Source organism: Micropterus dolomieu, linkage group LG01 (assembly GCF_021292245.1).
Source record: "Micropterus dolomieu isolate WLL.071019.BEF.003 ecotype Adirondacks linkage group LG01, ASM2129224v1, whole genome shotgun sequence".
NCBI classification, from domain to species: Eukaryota; Metazoa; Chordata; class Actinopteri; order Centrarchiformes; family Centrarchidae; genus Micropterus; species Micropterus dolomieu.
In genome coordinates, this window is record NC_060150.1 from 21597405 (window position 1) to 21615906 (window position 18502).

The 18502-nt window shown below is 40.8% G+C and overlaps 1 protein-coding gene and 1 long non-coding RNA gene across 2 annotated transcripts in view; one reads left to right on the plus strand and one right to left on the minus strand.

Moving 5' to 3' along the window:
* Positions 1 to 17455, minus strand: part of lancl2 (LanC lantibiotic synthetase component C-like 2 (bacterial)) — a 44748-nt gene extending 27293 nt beyond the window's left edge. Inside the window, exon 1 of the mRNA XM_046061330.1 lies at positions 17262 to 17455. Coding sequence (XP_045917286.1) covers positions 17262 to 17426 — 165 coding nt within the window. The 5' untranslated portion in view covers positions 17427 to 17455. The remainder of the gene's footprint in view (positions 1 to 17261) is intronic.
* LOC123978179 lies at positions 16825 to 17979 on the plus strand. The gene is made up of 2 exons (XR_006826894.1): positions 16825 to 17088; positions 17281 to 17979. It is a non-coding gene; the product is annotated as an uncharacterized LOC123978179 (long non-coding RNA).
* The last annotated feature ends 523 nt before the right edge of the window (positions 17980 to 18502 follow it).

An 18502-nucleotide genomic window follows, 5' to 3' on the forward strand; every position in this document is an offset into this window, starting at 1 on the left:
AGTCTTCCCCATGATTGTGTAGCCTACAGAACTAGACTGAGAGACCATTTAAAGGCCTTTGCAGGTGTTTTGAGTTAATTAGCTGATTAGAGTGTGGCACCAGGTGTCTTCAATATTGAACCTTTTCACAATATTCTAATTTTCTGAGATACTGATTTTGGGGTTTTCATTAGTTGTCAGTTATAATCATCAAAATTAAAAGGAATGAACACTTGAAATATATCAGTCTGTGTGGAATGAATGTATAAATTATACAAGTTTCACTTTTTGAATGGAATTACTGAAATAAATCAACTTTTTGATGATATTCTAATTATATGACCAGCACCTGTAGAGCGGAGACTGCGAGGCAGACCTTCTCGTCCAGCATCTGTGTCTGACCTCACAAATGCGCTTTTAAAAGAATGGTCAAAAACTCCCGTGAACACACTCCTAAACCTTGTGGACAGCCTTCCCAGAAGACTTGAAGCTGTCATAGCTGCAAAGGGTGGCCAACTCCATATTAAACCCTAAGATTAAGAATGGGATGTCATTAACCTTCATGTGCATGTAAAGGCAGGTGTCCCAAAACTAGCAATATAGTGTTAAGTGTTCTTAAACCTTATCTGGATTTATCAACAGACACGTGTAAATGGGGAACATTTTGTTCCTGCATTTTTCTTTAACAGGTAGATACCAGAAAGAGTGCAAGGCCTGAAGGATACACACGGTGAGTTTTACAGAGTTACACTGATTGTGAACATAACTTTTCTTTGTATAAAAGAAAACATTCACAGGGCACCTTTAACTAGGGCTGCAACTAATTATTTTCATCATCAAGACATTGTGAAAGATTTACAGGATGCTTCTTTTGTCTGACAACTCCAAGTTATTCAGTTTTCTCACAAATACTCACATCTGAGAAGCTTGTGCAAGAAAATGTTTGGCATTTGTGTTTGACGAATGATTTAATTAGTAATCAATGGTCAAAATTGTTTCTTGATTAATTTTCTGTTGGACCAATTACTGTACTCATTGTTTCAGCACAAGTAGTAACTTTATCCATACATTACAATTACCCAGTAACATTTTTCATGGCTAAAATGAATATATATATCAGATTTTAAGCAAATAAATTGATAAGTTGACTGACAGAACAAACTCCTAATGAAAACCTCTACAGTAGTTCTTCACTGCAGACATGTTTACTTGTCACAGTAGTAAAAACACAGGTGTTACTAATAAGGGTTGGGCGATGTCTACATTGAAACATCGGGATGGACAATCACGATGCCAGCTCAACCATCGACCATCTGTCAGCCATCGCCGATGGAAGATGCCTGAAACAGAAGCAGTTAAATGGAATTCAGCCATCATTCATTTAATTATTTACACCTGTGCTTTTCCTACTGCAACGTGTTAAAAGGGCCTCTGTGGAGCAGCAGGAGCTAGACAGATTCCCAAATGGAGATGCCAGACTGTTAACTGACTGCTAATGTCACCTGCACAGATTACACTTCTGCCCTCCACAGCTGGCACCAAACTGCTACTAATGACTTCCTCTGATGAGCAACAAAGACTGTTTTTCAACATAAAGTTTGTGTGAACCCATGAGCTGCAGGTCCACATTTACCTTGCTAATTTCAGAGGTCACAAAACACATGAAGGTGTATTCTGTCTGTCACCAACAGTCAGTAGTAGAAAGCCTAATCATTTCTCAGATATCAGTCAATAGGTTATGACCTTTTTATATACAGTCAATGGTTATGACCTAGACTTCATCATTAGGATTCATTTCAGGAAACACACTACGTTAATTAGGTTACTTTCCACAAGGCTCCATTTACCATTTACAGATTTAGCAGCAAAGGTCAGACCAGGTGGATATTTAGTTAATTATTTCTCTATTATCTCTTATCTCTATTTAGCCTAAAGTGTGAACTGTATGATAAGAGCTGGAACTTCCTGAATCAAAGCAGCTACAGCTCTCAGTGAGGCTCTCTCACTACATGCAGGAGCTAGGCTATTTGTTGGACTCAAGGACCCATCTATGTGGGCTGCGTCTACCTAAACTTGACATTCACTGGTTTGTCAACAGTTCAGCGAGGAGCTTTGACAAGAAAGAATGAATGAGGAATAAACAGATGCATATCTTTGTCACTATATTGTTGTTATTATAATGGCATTACTACCTGCAGCATCAACTACACTCGAGGCTAGTTCAAATTAGGGCTGGGCAATAAAACAATAATAATTATCACAAAATTATTTTATCGCACGTTAACGCAGTTTTTATTAGGGCCCGAACACGACCGTGCGAGGTCCCTATTGAATTTGTAAAGATTTTTTTGTTTGTTTTTTTTTTTCCCTTCTGCAAAGTAAGCTCCATTTTGGGGGCCTAAACATACTTGAAAACTCACCAAACTTTGCACACATGTCAGAACAGGTGAAGAATTTCGTATTTTATGAGTTTCGCGCATGGGCATGGCAAAATAACTCTCTAGCGCCACCTAGAAAATTGGAAAGAATTAGCCCCTCGTTCACGTTCAACCTACATGCATGAAATTTTCTGGGGACATGTATCATATCAAGACACACAAAAAAGCCTCAAGAACCCATAGCCTAAAGTCAACAGGAAGTCGGCCATTTAGAATTTTACGGACATTTTTGGATGATTTCCACACTTCATCGGATCGACATCAAATTTCTGCTGTGCCTTCTAAAGGCATTGACGATGAAAAGTTGTGCTATTTGCGAGTTTTCGTCAATGGGCGTGTCTGTGGCGTCGATGATTCGCCATGAAACAGGAAGTTGTTGTAACTTCAGTGTACATGCTCACATCTGGACCAAACTGTACATGTAGGATGAGAGTCCCACCCTGAACAAATGTACATGCTGACATTTACCCACAGTCATAGCGCCACCTGCTGGCAACAGGAAATGACCTTTGACGAAGCAGCCCCCGCCGCACGTTTGACCTACATGTACAAATTTTCTGTGTTACGTGTGTCATGTCCAGACGTACCAAAAAGCCTCTTGGAGCGATGCCCTAAACCCGACAGGAAGTCGGCCATTTTGAATTTTACGTCAAATTTTGGATGATTTACACACTCCGTACTTTAACGAACTCCTCCTAGGGGTTTAGTCTGACTGACTTCAAATTTCTGCTGTGCCTTCTAAAGGCATTGAAGATGAAAAGTTGTGCTGTGAGTTTTCGTCAATGGGCGTGTCCGTGGCATGGCGTCAAAGATCAACTCTTCACCGTGACACAGGAAGTTGTTGTAACTTCAGTGTACATGCTCACATCTGAACCAAACTTTACGTGCTTGATAACTCTCCCACCCCGCAGACATCTACACACCAATACCGATTTATATACATAGCGGCAATTTGATCCGGACCGAGACTATCTCTTTTCATCGGACCAAAATTTGTCTGTTTGGTCCGTAAGGTGGTCCGGGGGAGGTTTCACAACTGCAATTTTGGTTGGGATCAAACTGACAAGTCCAAAATGAGTCAAACTAGCTAGCTACATCTTACGCAATCTGCAGCTACAAGCTGTTTATGTCTACCTCTGTCTGAAATTAAGGACAAAAATTGCTAAGACATTTTACATTACATTTAGCTGATGCTTTTATCCAAAGCGACTTACAATTGCTAAATATGTCAGAGGTCGCACGCCTCTGGAGCAACTAGGGGTTAAGTGTCTTGCTCAGGGACACAACGGTGGATGGGTCACAGTGGGGAATTAAACCCAGATCTCTCACACCAAAGGCATGTCTCTTCCATTGCGCCACCACCATGATGGTAAATCTGTCATTATTATTGTAAACTATACTACATGCAAGGAGTAGCAACAGTAAGAAAATGAACTGGACATAAATGAACTAACACTAACACATACGTTGCCTGACCATTTTTTTTATTGTCAACCCATCAGAAACACTACCAAATATATAATAAACACACAGTATATGCTCTCACAAAATATATATTTTCTGTCAGTTCCTAACAGAACAAACAGTTCTAAAGACTGTAATCCAATAGGGAGGATTATGACCGAGCCTGCTTGTTCTCTCTGCTCTTAGCGACTGCTACAGTCATGGATGAAGGGATCAATGGTGGAGGGAAGAACAAAGCAGACGCAAAGTGACAGGCAGGATTGTTTCACAACAACAAATGTTACTGTTTAGCATAACAATGGTATGTTCAGAAAAGCCTAAAGCTCTGGCTGCAGCCGCTACATGACTCAAAATATACAATACGATACTTGTTATTAGTACCATTGGGGTATATTTTCTGCACAATACACACGATACTGAAGTGTTGTTTTGTGAATGTGATCAGTAGTTGAGTTAAAAAATAAGGCCATAGTCAGACAGACATCAGCACTGCATGAAAAAACGCTATCCTCTCATTAATTTGAATTGGAACGACTGCATTGGCTCAGCTGGGTTGTAAATGCAGGGTCATCAGGCCCAAAAAGTTGACCTGGGTCAAATTTTGACACAAAACATTGCAGCATTACAGCCTTTTCACACAGGAAGCGATTTACGCACCTCGTAATTCATTTTTAATGAGGCGAGCGGGTAGGAAGGGAGGCACAGGCATTCTGGCAGAGGGAGCGACAAGCATTTTTCCAATAATCTGCATTGGTCAAAACAGATAGATATAATTAATTAAAAATGCCGCATCTCAGTGTCTGCTCGAGCCCTCAAAACAATGTCCCGCCCACAGTACTGGCTGACTGGTTACCAGTCACAAGTAATAGCCTATCAGCATTGACTATTGTGCGGAAGTAGCCAATGAGCAAGCCATCACTCTGCAGTCCCTCCCCTCAGCAGAGCTCCACATATACACCGAGTGGAGCTAGCGGAGCTGATCAGTGTAGGTTACACAAATTGACCATAATTACACTCATTACTTTAAGTAAGTGCAGCATAACCAGCAGTACTGGTAAAAGGCTGTTACTGCATCAGTACAACAAACGGGAAGGTACACAAAGCAATATTTTAATCTGCTCTGTCTCATCCACCGCAGCTGTGTTTTGGTTTTACACAAGCACATGTGCTGACTTGGCTAATAGCTAGTGTAGTGGCAATATGTCCTCAATTTAAAATCAAACAAGAAATCAAATAAAGTAAAACAAACTCAAATGGCCACTGAGGCACCTAAGGAACGAATCTTACACAGGGAAAAAATAAGTCCAATGTCCAGGCAAGCATCGCGTTTATGCGGTTTATTTCCATTTCAGCAAGCATACAAACAAATTGCGTCTGCAGCCTCTCTTGCCCTGGTAAAAAACCATGAACCCTTCCCGGTGCCTGCCTGTCCTACATGTGATTACCCGTATATGTAGATTCACATGCAAAAAAGATGCCCAATACCTACAGAACAAAAGTCCCCAAAAAATACTCAAATTAACTAAAATAATAACATTAATATTCTACATTCACGTCAATAAAATAATCATTCTTATTATTTAAGGCGAAACAACAACAAAATAAATTAATTTAATTATTAAATTAAATTACAAAACAAGGGAAAAGCTCCAACACTCCGGCCCCTAATTGTGAAATGTGTAAACCCACAATTACTTTTCTTTCTGAAAGGGAGCTATTCTCTGACTATGCCCTAACTATAATACATAAAGTCTTCTGGTCTTCTTCCCGTGGCTGTCTAGATAGAAATAAACAGAAGGAAAATAGAATAGAAGGAGGAAAAGAGATAATATATGTCCATGATCCTACACTGTGGCCTCCAGGAGCAAACAGATCTTTGTTATAAGTCTCTCCAAGACGCTGGCCTTAGTTTAGAGGCACACAGAGCGAACCAATCCTTTGGAGTCTGACTTAGTACTCAGAACTCGGCCCATCATCCAGGATCCTCTTGGAGCCGTGGCAACAGCAATGATGACGATATCACCAGGAGAGAAGCTTCTTCTTGGTACAGCCCATTTTTGTCGTTCCTGCATTAGAAGTAAGTATTCGAACGTCCATCTTTTCCAAAAAAGCTTCTGACAGCTTCCATCTTCTTCGGATATACAGGTCACTCTCTGCAAAGAGTCCTGGTGGAAAGACGGGTTTTCCCTTTTAGCAGAAGAATATGGTTTGGTGCGAGGGCCTCAAGGTCATTAGGGTCATCGAAGACCTTTGTAATGGGTCTGTCGTTTAGTATTGCCTCTACCTCACAAAACAGCGTCTGCAGGCCTTTATCATCCAATACCTGCTGTCCAAGAACCGAGGTGAGTATACTTCTTACTGAGCGGATCAAACGCTCCCAAACGCTGCCTTGATATGAGGCTGTGCGTGTATTAAAGCTCCACTTAATCCCATCTTGAACCGAGGCACCCTGGATTTTTGCATTATTCAAAGCGGCAAGACTTTGCTTTAACTCTTTGTTTGCTCCAATGAAATTGGTGCCATTGTCAGACCTTAGGTTGGACACCAGACCTCTTCTACAAATGAATCTCCGCAAAGCATTAATGCAGGAGTCCATATCTAGAGAGTGTGCCACTTCCAGGTGTATTGCCCGACTGGTCAAACAGGTGAAAAGCACTCCATACCTTTTAAGAAAGCTTCTTCCTCTTTTAACTTCTATGGGGCCAAAGTAATCAACTACCACATCTGTGAATGGAGCCTTGTCTGGCATAACCCTCTCTTCAGGTAAGTCTGCCATCTTCTGCTCTCCAAGTTTTCCTCTATAGCGTCTACGTGCTGTACATTCTGCAATTGTTTTCCTTCCAGCAGAGTTGGCATTGATTATCCAATATTTTTGTCGAAGTCTGTTCAACATGTAGTTTCTACCAGCGTGTCCTAGTTGTTGATGGATGTGACGTAAAATAAGCTGGGAAACATACAGATCTTTGGAAAGGATAACAGGATGTTTAGTTTCTGATGGTAACGCAGACTTGTGTAAGCGACCCCCGAATGAGAATGTCACCTTTCAATATAGAATCCAGCTTGTACAATGGACTATCCTTGGGGACATTATCCAAGCCACTCTTCAGGATGGCGATTTCACTCTTAAACCTTCTGAAATATTGCCTTTTCTGCTTCATCAAAATTGTCTGAAGTTAAGTGTGGCTTTGAAGCTCTGAAGTCTCTGTTCAACAAACCCTTTAGTTCCTGTGTCTCTTGTCATTCTCAGTGGATTTAAGCTCTTTTTTCTTCTGGTTCAGGAGCAAAATAACTCTTTTAAGCTTGAGGAACCAGGCTACAGATGTTCTAAGCTTCCTCCAAGATGAGAAATAATTAATGAGATGGTCTGTGGGCTGTGGGCTGTCCTCAGCTGAAATCACAGCTAGATCCACGTCAGTGGTTGGCCTCTCCTTCTCTGACAAAGAGAGGAACTCTGGACCTTTAATCCATTTCTTGTGTGTGAGAAATTCCTCTGTTCTCAGTCCACGATTTTCTTTTGACCCATTGTTCTCAATTGAATGTTTGCTGGTTTTCCTCTTAGGCCAAGTCTCCTTGCCAAATCAACAGTGCAGAAGGTAGCTGAACTCCCAGGATCCAAAAATGCGTAGGTCTGCACAACTATATTACTCATCTGGCTTTTAACCTCAACTGCAACGATTGAGAAGACCTCCTCGTCACCGGCCCCTGTATGACCACAGGTCTGTTGTCCAGGTGACACACAGTGGAAAGCTCACAGACTCCTGTGCTTCTTTGAAAGATGTACCCTTTCGCTCAATGTGAAGGACTGATTGGTGCTTCTGGTGACACACACTACAAATGACTCCTACAGTCTTTGCTTGTGTGACCAACTTTTAAGCAACCAAAACAAATTCCATTTTCCTTTATGAAATTTATCTTGTCCCGGTGCATCTTCAACTTAAACCGTGAGCATTTATCCAGTGAGTGATTTTTTTGTTGGCAGAATAAACAGCATTTGAGATTACTTTGGGCAGAAGAGGACTTGATTTTATCGTCAATGTAGATTTTATTTCCTTCTTTTACTGAACTGACACTGGTTGCAAAAGTGCTTCCATTTCTCCTCTGCTTTGCATGACCAGTGTTGGAGGCTTTAATGTAGCTGGTAGGTTGACAATCCTGTATATTACCAAAAAGTGGGTCAGACAATTTTGACTTGTTTTTCAACAAAAGGTCACAAGGTCAGTGAACACAGCCCTGCCTCCACTTTGCTCCTGCAGATCACATGCAACATTTCTCCGTTTTTCCCTTAGTTTATAAGGCAGTTTCATCACAATGCTTCTGAGGTTGGATGGCATGTCCAACTCCTTCATATACATGATTTGCTGTGTTAAATTGGAGCAACCTCAAAGAAACAGAGAAAATGATTGTAGTTGCTTTCACATCCTCTGGCTTAATGAGGGGCCAGGTAAGAATTTTGTCCATGTAAGCAGAGGCGATTTTGTGCTCATTGCTAAAATGTTCTGCAAGAAGGGATTTGGCTCTTTGGTATCCCTGCTGAGGAGGCAGGTGCTGACAACTTTTCACCAGGTCTCTTGGCTGACCCCTGGTGTACTGCTCCAAAAAGTTCAAGCAGTCACTCATTGTTTTTTTTCTTCTACGCAGTTTTCAAAAGCTCTAATAAAGGTTTGAAACTGAAGAGGGTCACCATCAAACACAGGAATATTTCTCATTGGCAGAGCAGATGCTAAATTTTGCTGAACCAACAGTGCAGTGATGTCACTCTGTCGCTGCATAATGCTCACAATATCATTCCGGGTGTTATTGTTGCATGCTGGGTTAAGATAGGATTCCCGTCCCATTTGTGGAGCATCATGAACCATTTGTGTCCTTTGTGCTTGGGTGTCACTTGTTGTAGGTCTGGTGTCTGTTTGTTTTATTTCCACTTTTTTAGGTCTGACAATCAGAGCCTGGGACTCAGGGTGAGGTTCACTGTGAATATTTTTTATGTCACTGTGTTCTGGAATTAAATGATCAGCGTAAGGATTCAGGCAGCCTGTTCTTTGCCTGTTCCTTTCATAATAGGAGTTCATTCCATCAGATCCTTTAGAACCACACTTTAAATTCATTTCCAGCACATGAAGTTTAGCATTGGCTGCAGCAAGATCGGTTTCCAGAGCCAACTGTTCCTTTTCCTCTTCTTGTTCTTCTTTTGCTTCTAACAAGTGTTTTTAATGCAGCCATGTGTTCCATAAGTGCTGCTTTATCAGCTTCTGCTTTTATCCTTGCAGATGAGGTTGAAGATACTCTTGATACTTGAGAGTGTAATCTGGGGCTGTTCTCCTTTACAAATGAAATGTTAGATGCACTGTCTTCAGGGTCAATCCCATCAGAAGTTACACTTTGGTTGTCAGGATGTTCGGTATCAATATCAACTGATTGCACATATGCATGAGCAGCCTCAGACAACCCTGTACTTCTTCGGTGAAAACACAGAACATGGTCATTTTTGTCTTTGAACTTCACTCTCTGGTAAATTCAAACTCAAGAAGGATTCGTGCGTGTCATTAGCTTCCTCATAACACTTAATGCATTTTCCCAACTGGGATTGAGTCCACATTATCAGTGGATTCCATCAAGACACCTATTTGTTCCATGTTCTTCTTAGCTTGCTTGCATTTCAAAGACCTCTTTTCTTGGCATGTTTTTGCATAAAATGCCAACCCTTTTTCAGTGAACCTGACGCTCCATTTTTCAGAGTACGCAGACAAAGCGTCACTCTTCACTTTTGATGTGCTAGATTGTTGCGACATCGTCTCCTTGTTCTCAAATCCCTTTAAGTCCGGCTTAATTTCCACTCAATTTATTTGCAGTACCACAGAGAAACTAATTTGTTGCATTAGGACGCTTCAATGCCATAGCTTTTTTATGAATGAATGACGTGAATGTCTCCGTCGAGGTATTGCACAATCACTACGCGCATCCTCCAAAGTCCTTCAAAACATTTTATTAAAAACGTCCAATATTCATCATCATGCAGTGAGACAATGACTCCAACACGGCAATAGCTAAGCCATTTTCCAATACAGCCTCCAGAGTAAATATTTTTCACATACCGACAGTTGAGCAGCTTTGTGTGAGGTCTGTGGGCCACTGTCTCTACAGGCAACGACTCAAAAATCCTCTTTCATGTGAGTGATCCAAGCTTTCACGACGTCCAGTCGACATGAATGTCCACATTAAGGTAGGTTTTTTACTTTTGTAGTGGAGATATCCTCAATTTAAAATCAAACAAGAAATCAAATAAAGTCAAACAAACTCAAAATCAAATGGACACTGAGGCACCTAAGGAACGAATCTTACACAGGGAAAAAATAAGTCCAATGTCCAGGCAAGCATTGCGTTTATGCGGTTTATTTCCATTTCAGCAAGCATACAAACAAATGGCGTCTCTTGCCCTGGTAAAAAACCATGAACCCTTCCCGGTGCCTGCCTGTCCTACATGTGATTAACCCTATATGTAGATTCACATGCAAAAAAGATGCCCAATACCTTCAGAACAAAAGCCCCCCCAAAAATACTCAAATTAACATTCATGTCAATAAAATAATCATGCTTATTATTTAAGGCGAAACAACAATAAAATAAATTATTTTAATTATTAAATTAAATTACAAAACAAGGGAGTAGCTCCAACAGCTAGTTTGTCATAAACAAGCTAAAATGAAGTCTCTCCGTCTGTAGCCTGTTTAGCTGAGATGCTATGTACCTTAAAATTGAGCAATTCCTTGTAAACTCAGCTGCTTGTTGAGAGAAACCAGCTCCAGGAGAAGAGGTAGGACGAGGAGGACTGCCACGGATTGTCTTCTTTCTAAACTTCACTCAGTATTTTGATGTCAGGACTAGTTTATTGACATAATGATGTCCTCTGACGTGGGTGAAGGTTCTGTTCTGGTGCTGCTGGATCTCAGTGCAGCTTTTGATGCTGTGGATCCTGCATCCTGGCTGAAAGGCAGTGGGTGGGTGTCTCTGGGAGCGCCCTGGACTGGTTCTCATCCTATATCTCCAGAGCTTTTCTGTGTCGCTTGGTCCTTATGTCTGTCTGTCAGTATTATCTGTAAAATTTTACCCACATGGCATTTAATGTGTAATCTCTGGAAAATTGACACGCTCTTTCTTGGTATTACAGTGGAAAAGTGTTTATTTTTAATCATAATACACCGTGAACATCTTGTTATTGCAGTGGTTACACATTTACAAGAGGGATATTCCGCTATTGGACTTACCCTGAAAGCAACTTCGCTGCGACACCAGCGAGTGACGTGGACCCACCTCGCGCTGTGAGTCGCAGACAGTTTGTGCCAAAGCGGATATACTGTAGTTTCAGTAGGCTTTAAAAATGTAACATTAAAAACTGAAGCCCTGTCTTGCTCTGTTGGGGATTGTAAGCGGCACTTTATCAGAAGTGCTGAAGTTAACATTTGTGTTCTTGTTCGTGACATTTCTGCCTGATCACAGGTGTTGTAGGTTAGTTTAGTTTTTCCCCCGTCTCATGCAGTTCTGTGTATGTCATACGGTCGAGGGGATACTTCCAGCGAATCAGTAACGTAATGCAGTATAGGGCATGTAGTAAAATATTATAAATTCTCTTTAAATAGGCTAATGACGTTAGTCTCCTAATATTTTTTTTTTTTTACATGTCAGAGAACACAGATACGTGGGAGAGATTCTAAACGTGCAGAGAGTTTTGAACATGAGCAGATAAGTTACAGAAATTTCCCATACGTTCATTTATTTGTGGTGGCCCGCCGCAATATCAACGCTGACCACCACATTGATTTTCGATTGGTTTTACTAAGCCTATTTAAAATCGTATTTGATTGCAGAGCTGCAGGCAGCACGTATTCGCGCAGCACATCCTCTTGCTCGTCCCCCCCTCCCTCTCTGTCCCTCATGAACACAGCTGCACAAATCCGTCCAACACAAGGCTGTCAGTGTCGGAGACCCTGCTTAAAAAAAGTTAAAAGCAAGCATGTAAGGAGCCTAGCTAATAAGGAGAGCTAAGTTAATATTGGAATACAGCTGGGTTTTCAAGGCTAGCATGCTGTATATAGCTGGTAGTCAATATCAAAAAATATATATTTTGAATCACCTGCCACCTGAATTTTGTGTTTCCCTTTATATAATAAGACATTTCCACCATAAATTGGTTTTCACCAGAATGCAGGAAATTAAGCATTAATGCTCGAAATCTTCTGGGGGAGGACCCCCATACCCCCACTTATTAAGTGTCCCACCCAAGAAAACAGTTTCTGGCTTTTTTGTTACCTGGGAAAGGAATTAATATGTTGTTTGTCATTCAATTATGTTTTTTTCCCATGTTTTTACTAAAAATAGTAACAACAACAATAAATAATGGATAGGGGGGCGCTGGCCCAAAAAAGGTTGAGAACCACTGATCTAGACACTTGCCAAGAGCCTTAAAATATCGTCAAAGCTTTTTAAAATATTGAAACAGAGGCCACAACCTGGAGGAGGAACTAGTAGAAAATAGTAAAGTCCGACCGATATAGCATTTTTAAATCTGACACGGATTTCAATATTTGAGAATTTGCCGATATATGACCGCTATTCTTTTATTCCCTTATTTTAAGAAACACATAAAAAACAAATATTATCCCTAACATTTGTTATGTTGAGACCATACCAAAATACCAAGACATGATGCAGTATAAAAAACTAACTTCACCTCACCGTGAACACAAGGGAGTTGCAGAGTGCCCTCTGGTGTGCAAACTATGCAACACTCATGACATGAGTGAAGGATCTTTTATGAATAAGTCGGCTGTTATAAACACCGATAACGATTTATCTGCAATTAGCTGATATCGGCCGATGATAACTGCACAACGATAAATCGGTCGGGCTCTAGAAATTAGTATAATATAACCTTAAATAAAAAATATTTCCAATGATCATTTCATATAATAGTATACTATATAGCAACAGCACTTTCATTTTTGTGGATTGTTTTCACTCATTAAATCCTTGTACAAGAAAAATGGTGAACATTAGTCTCTAAGTTGTTAATGCTAAGTGATAATTTTTCAATAATCTTAACCATTCATGCATAACAGCACATCAAACTTTTTTTTACAGTAGGTTGAGGTCTTTACACTGTGACGTTATTTATTTTTAGGGGCATTTGTGTGTGAAATGGTTGCACTGTAGAGCCCAGAATAATATTACAAAGTATGGTTTAGACCTACTCTATATGAAAAGAGCGAGGACATAGCCTAACTATGTTGTGATTTGGTGTAATATAAAAATAAACAAATACAGATGGCTTTTCTACCAGTGCAAAAATACAGGAGAAATACCTTCACATTAATCATTATTATGTAGTAAGTACGTAAAAGGTGGTGCTGGAACAGTGAATATGACATGAGAGACCAGGGTTCAATTCCCCACTGTGACACATCCACCAGTGTGTCCCTGTGCAAGACATTTAACCCCTTAAAGGGGCTATATGCAAGTTTTTGATTTTAATAAATCAAATTGTCATTGCCTTATTGTCAGTGGACTCAAAACTCACTCAGAAATGAAGCACACGCCTGTTTTCTCCGTTGCTTGCATCCGCCACTATTCTGCTTTTAATGTGAGGTCTCCGGGTCGGATTCAGCTCTGTACGCCCTCCTGAGCCGCTCTCAGACCACAGTGACAACACGGCAGCTAACGACATGCAGCCCACTAACACCATAAAACAACCGGCTCACAGCAAAACACAGGCTCCACGTAAGGATCCAAAACACGATAAAGGTTTATGTGCTGAAGCCCATCAGACCAAACAGGTTCAGATGATGTCGAGTAAGAACAAAGTGAGCATTAGTAAAACTGGAGAAACACAGAGAAAGTCACGTTAGCTCGCCAGCTAACACAAAAAGTTATATAATGTTAGCTTTCCATATTACTTCACCAACTAACGCCACCCATGTTACTATCCTGTGTACCCACTGTTGATTTAGCCTGCAATAAAGGATGTAACGGCAAAAAGCAAATGTGGAGCGATTTGTTTACTAATGTTATCCTATAGCAGAGGTATTCAATTAAAATTAAAATAAAAGAGGTCCAGTTAGAGAAAATTTCATCAAGCAAAGGTCCGCAACATCACAATGACTAACTTTATCTAATGACTAAGTGTTATCATTCAGTGCCACAGCCTAGTAGCGTTAGTTGTATGAAAATATGTAAGTAGTCTAGTCAACAGACGACTGTCAAATAAAAGTCCAATTCAATAATATTTCAACAATATTTATTGTCAGTTTATATATTGAACTGTAGGGATCATAAATAATAAGTACTCTAATAATAAATTATCAATTTATATGAAATAAAGGCTGCAAAATAAATTATAAATAAATAAAACACAACAGAGAGCTTTTGAAAAATGTGCATCTCAAAATAAAGTGCTTAAATTTAGAAAAATAAAATAAAAAGTACAGCTTGAGTTTCCCTTTTAGTTTTTTAGTTAACTCCCTTTCCCATCTTAAGTTTAAATTAATTTTAACATTTTATAATAAAACAATCTTAACACATATTAACAATCGAACAACTTTAACACGTCCTTTTCTCTTTCTTTCCCTTTTATATACCACTTCCCCACTTTCTCTTGCTTAGTGAGAAAAGTGAGCCCTTGCTTGTCCTGCCAGGATTTTAAATCTGGGCTGGAATGGTGTTAGGGCCATTCTCATACACATGTGTAGGTGCTCGTTGGTGAGCCTGGATCTATATTTGCTTTTAATAATGTTCATTGTGGAGAAAGCTGCCTCACAGTTGTATGTAGAGCCAAACATGGTAAAGATGTACAAGGCTACTTTCCTCAGACGTTGTCCGTCAAACGTTAATAATTCTCAATAATGTATGAGTTATTGGTCCGGGTCCGGACAGAACGGCGGCTGGGTCCGGATCCGGACCGCGGTCCGCCTATTAGTGACCTCTGTCCTATAGTGATGCAGCCAGGAGCAGCCAGCTAACACTACAGTAGCTCGGACCTGCAGCTGTTTTCATGTAATCAACGTTCAGTTTATGTTTATTGTGGTTTTACCAATACTCAGATAAACAGCTTCTCCACCTCTCAGTCGCTGTAACCAACGTGACCCACATAACATAAAACACTGCAACAAAAATGGTCACAACAACCCGGAGGAAGAGCCATCCACTAACACTAGTTACAGTAAAGTTACTGACTGCAGTCTAACTGTTTCATTATCATCCAATACATGTAGCTGTGCTGACATTGCTGAGCCTCCGGTGACAGATTCACAGATAGTAAAGATAGTTACTGAAAAGCAGCGGGCGAGCTAACAATGTAGAATGTCGGCTAAATGCAGTAACTGTAACGTGATCATGTAACGAGCATGGATTAGTTCAACCTGCAGCTGATAAAACTATTACTGTAATGTTGCAGTGGGAGTTTACCTGAGTTTCCAGCTCTGTCTGTCTATAGTCGCTGTCACTCTGCCTTTTTTCGGGAGGATTGTGCCGATATGCGGCTCGCTGCGCTGAATGAAGTAACTTACGGAGCTGGTGCTGATCTGCCTCTGAGACAGGAACGTTTAAGTAACAGAGCCTGAACATGTCTGAGTGAAAAGCCACAGCCTGCACGCTGGTGTTTCTGCGTTTATTGCAGGATTTCTGTATGACAGTGGTTGTGTTTCGGATTATGCTCGCTCATGACTTCAAGCGAGCACGCATACGAGCGCACGCCTGGTTGCAATCTTAGAACCACACTGCTAGTGGCCGCTGGAAACTACATAATGCCCCTTTAATTTAGTTGCTCCAGAAGCTGTGACCTCTGCCATAACGTTACACTAACGTTAAATGTAAAATGTAATATAACTCAACACATTATCAATTTGAAGATTTAATGTCACAAAACTCCAAATACAGTCAGATATGTTCGTACTTGTGAAGTGATCTTTAGCTCGTCCAACTGGGAGCTAAATCGTAGCTACGCTTAGAACATGTCAAAGAAACCAAACTATTAGCCTAACTCACCTAAAGTTACCTTGTAATCACGTATTTGCTTGGGCCTACATCATTCTGCCAGGGCAAAAACTAAATGTGACCGTTTTCCCGCCCAAATTGTCTAGTAGCAGTTACTGTTCACCAGCCGGTGTTTCGGTTTAACGTGTTGTATCTACGACAACCACGGACGCATTCGGCTGACGGTCACCAGTTAACAGTAGTGATGTGCGATACCACTTAATTCCTATCCGATCCAATACCAAGTAATACCCAGGCTGGTATTGCTGATACCAATACCAACACTTTTTACATGTGTTATTTCTAGTTTAATGTGACCTCCCTCCTCCCGTTTCTGTATTTATGAGAGAAATAAGGAGTAGGCTGTAGCCTTACCAATCCTAAATAATAGCTGCATAATGACAAGACATCAAACTACTGTCATATTCTTTAATTATACTGAAAATATCTTGCTCAAAACTGCCGCTTCATAACATCATCCTATTATTTTGACTTAATCTCAGATGTTTAGCAAAGTATTTCACTGTCTTTGCCCACACAGCGTCATTATTACCTTCACATCTAAAATACAGCCAGACCTGACTGTTTTTACAGGCAGCCATAGTCAGTATTCAATCGCTGGATATTAAAACGGCTGCAGCGGCTCACTTCAAAGAAGCTCCGTCACAGAGCCGTAGCGCAAGCATGACTTTGACAGGCGGAAGGAAAAGTAGTTCCTATCAACCGAGTAGCCAATAATTAGACCATCCGGCGGACAGCAAGATACTTATGATAAAACACACATTCACTCCAAATTACTGAGTTTAGATATCGATCCTTTTATATGAGTATCGATCCTAGAGCAGGAAACGTTGGTATCAGAAATATTGATACTTTAGGATCGATCCGCACATCACTAGTTAACAGGCCACTCGTTAAACCGAAACTGACCCAGACGTTTAACGGTCATCTGTTGCTAGCGGGGACGATTCAAATCGTTTTCTCAGCGTTGGCTCGACAGTGTGCATTTCATACATGTGATAGTGTTCCTGGCTGAAAATACGGGATGCCAATCAGAAACAAACTCGTGCTGCAACTACCTGAGTGACGACAGACCTGACTTTACACACAGTAAGCTAACTAACAACATAAGCTGAGACTCATGAATGGTCGAGCCAAAGTCCTCAGTGTCTACATGTAGCTATATTAGGTAAGGCTCAGTTTACCCACCATTCCCTTAGCATGTCATAGACCCACACAAATCAATCGTTGAGATAAGTAGCTAACGGTATACAGTAAGCAGTGGCAAGTCTTTGCTACGACGCTGTCTGCAGCGCTAACATCCGCAGATGGCTAAAATGCTGCAAACACAAACTTTCTTACCTTTCCTTCTACGTCAAAGGGCTCACTGCAATCTACGTCTGCTCCGGAGCTGGAGGTGAGGACTCCCTGGTCCCAGTCGGGGTACGGGTTTGGAAAAGAGCGCTCCTCCATCTCTGCCTCTGTAGCCGAGATCAGCTTCAGCCGCTTGGACACGTTATCTCCCATCGCTACGGCGGCTCGGCAGGGATAAAACTCCTCAGGCGCACTGCACGGCCGTGTGTTTCAGAAAATGCAACGTTTAAATTTACACCACACCAAAGTGATATGAATTAATAATATGAGAATGGGATATTGTGAAAATGTGTTTTTGTGTTTAAAGTCTGCTGCAGAGCAAACTTATATACAGGCTTGGCTACTGCCTATAGCCTACACAAGAAAGGAAGAACAAATGTTTAAATACATTTTAAACAAGAAAAAGCCTAGTCATAGGATCCTTTTCCTGAGGGCTAAAGAGTGGTAGATAGTAGGCCTAATAGCAGAAATATGCAAAATTGTCAAAATAGCCAAGACTTTTATTTTGAAGACATTATAGCTCATATGGCTGTATTGTAATGACCATATTATACATTTTGCAGTCTGGTCTCATGATTATTTAACCAGTAAGCTAAATGACTTTGATTGTGCTTCACATATTTGGAATAAAGACTGGGGAGCTTAATCCGGAAAGAAAAAGTTTGCTCAGCTGAAACTTTCAAATAAATAACTAACACATTTAAAACAGCTAAAGCTATTGGCACTAATTGAGGCATTAAGTTGAACAGCTGATCGTAAAAACTTACTAACTGACTAATGTCACCTTGAGTAGGCTACGCTTTCCACATAGGCCCCGACAATGGTTTGTACATGAAATAATGGAATTCTGTAAGACATTGCTCCTCCTTTGTTTTGGTGCCCTAGCCTATATTAGAAGTAAATGAAGGTTAAGTAAGAACAATGCCATGCAGATCACACTGCCTCAGTGGGAAAAGAGAACAATTGTTGCTGCGCTGTAATTTTAGCATCCCCAGCTACGGTTTCTAAAACACTGCAGGTATAATGACAGGTGAATCCAGAATGGGGCTTACCGAGAGGCAGTGTGTGAAGCAGGTTGTCCGATCAACAGTCTCTGGTCCCGGTCTTCGTCTCTGGTTCGAAGCGTGTTTGTATGTGGTTACGGCAGACTCCAGCCTCCCAGCAGCATCTCTCAGCATCCCAGTGTCCAGCCTCTCCTGTTTGCCGGTGAATGGAAAGTGGAAGCCGCA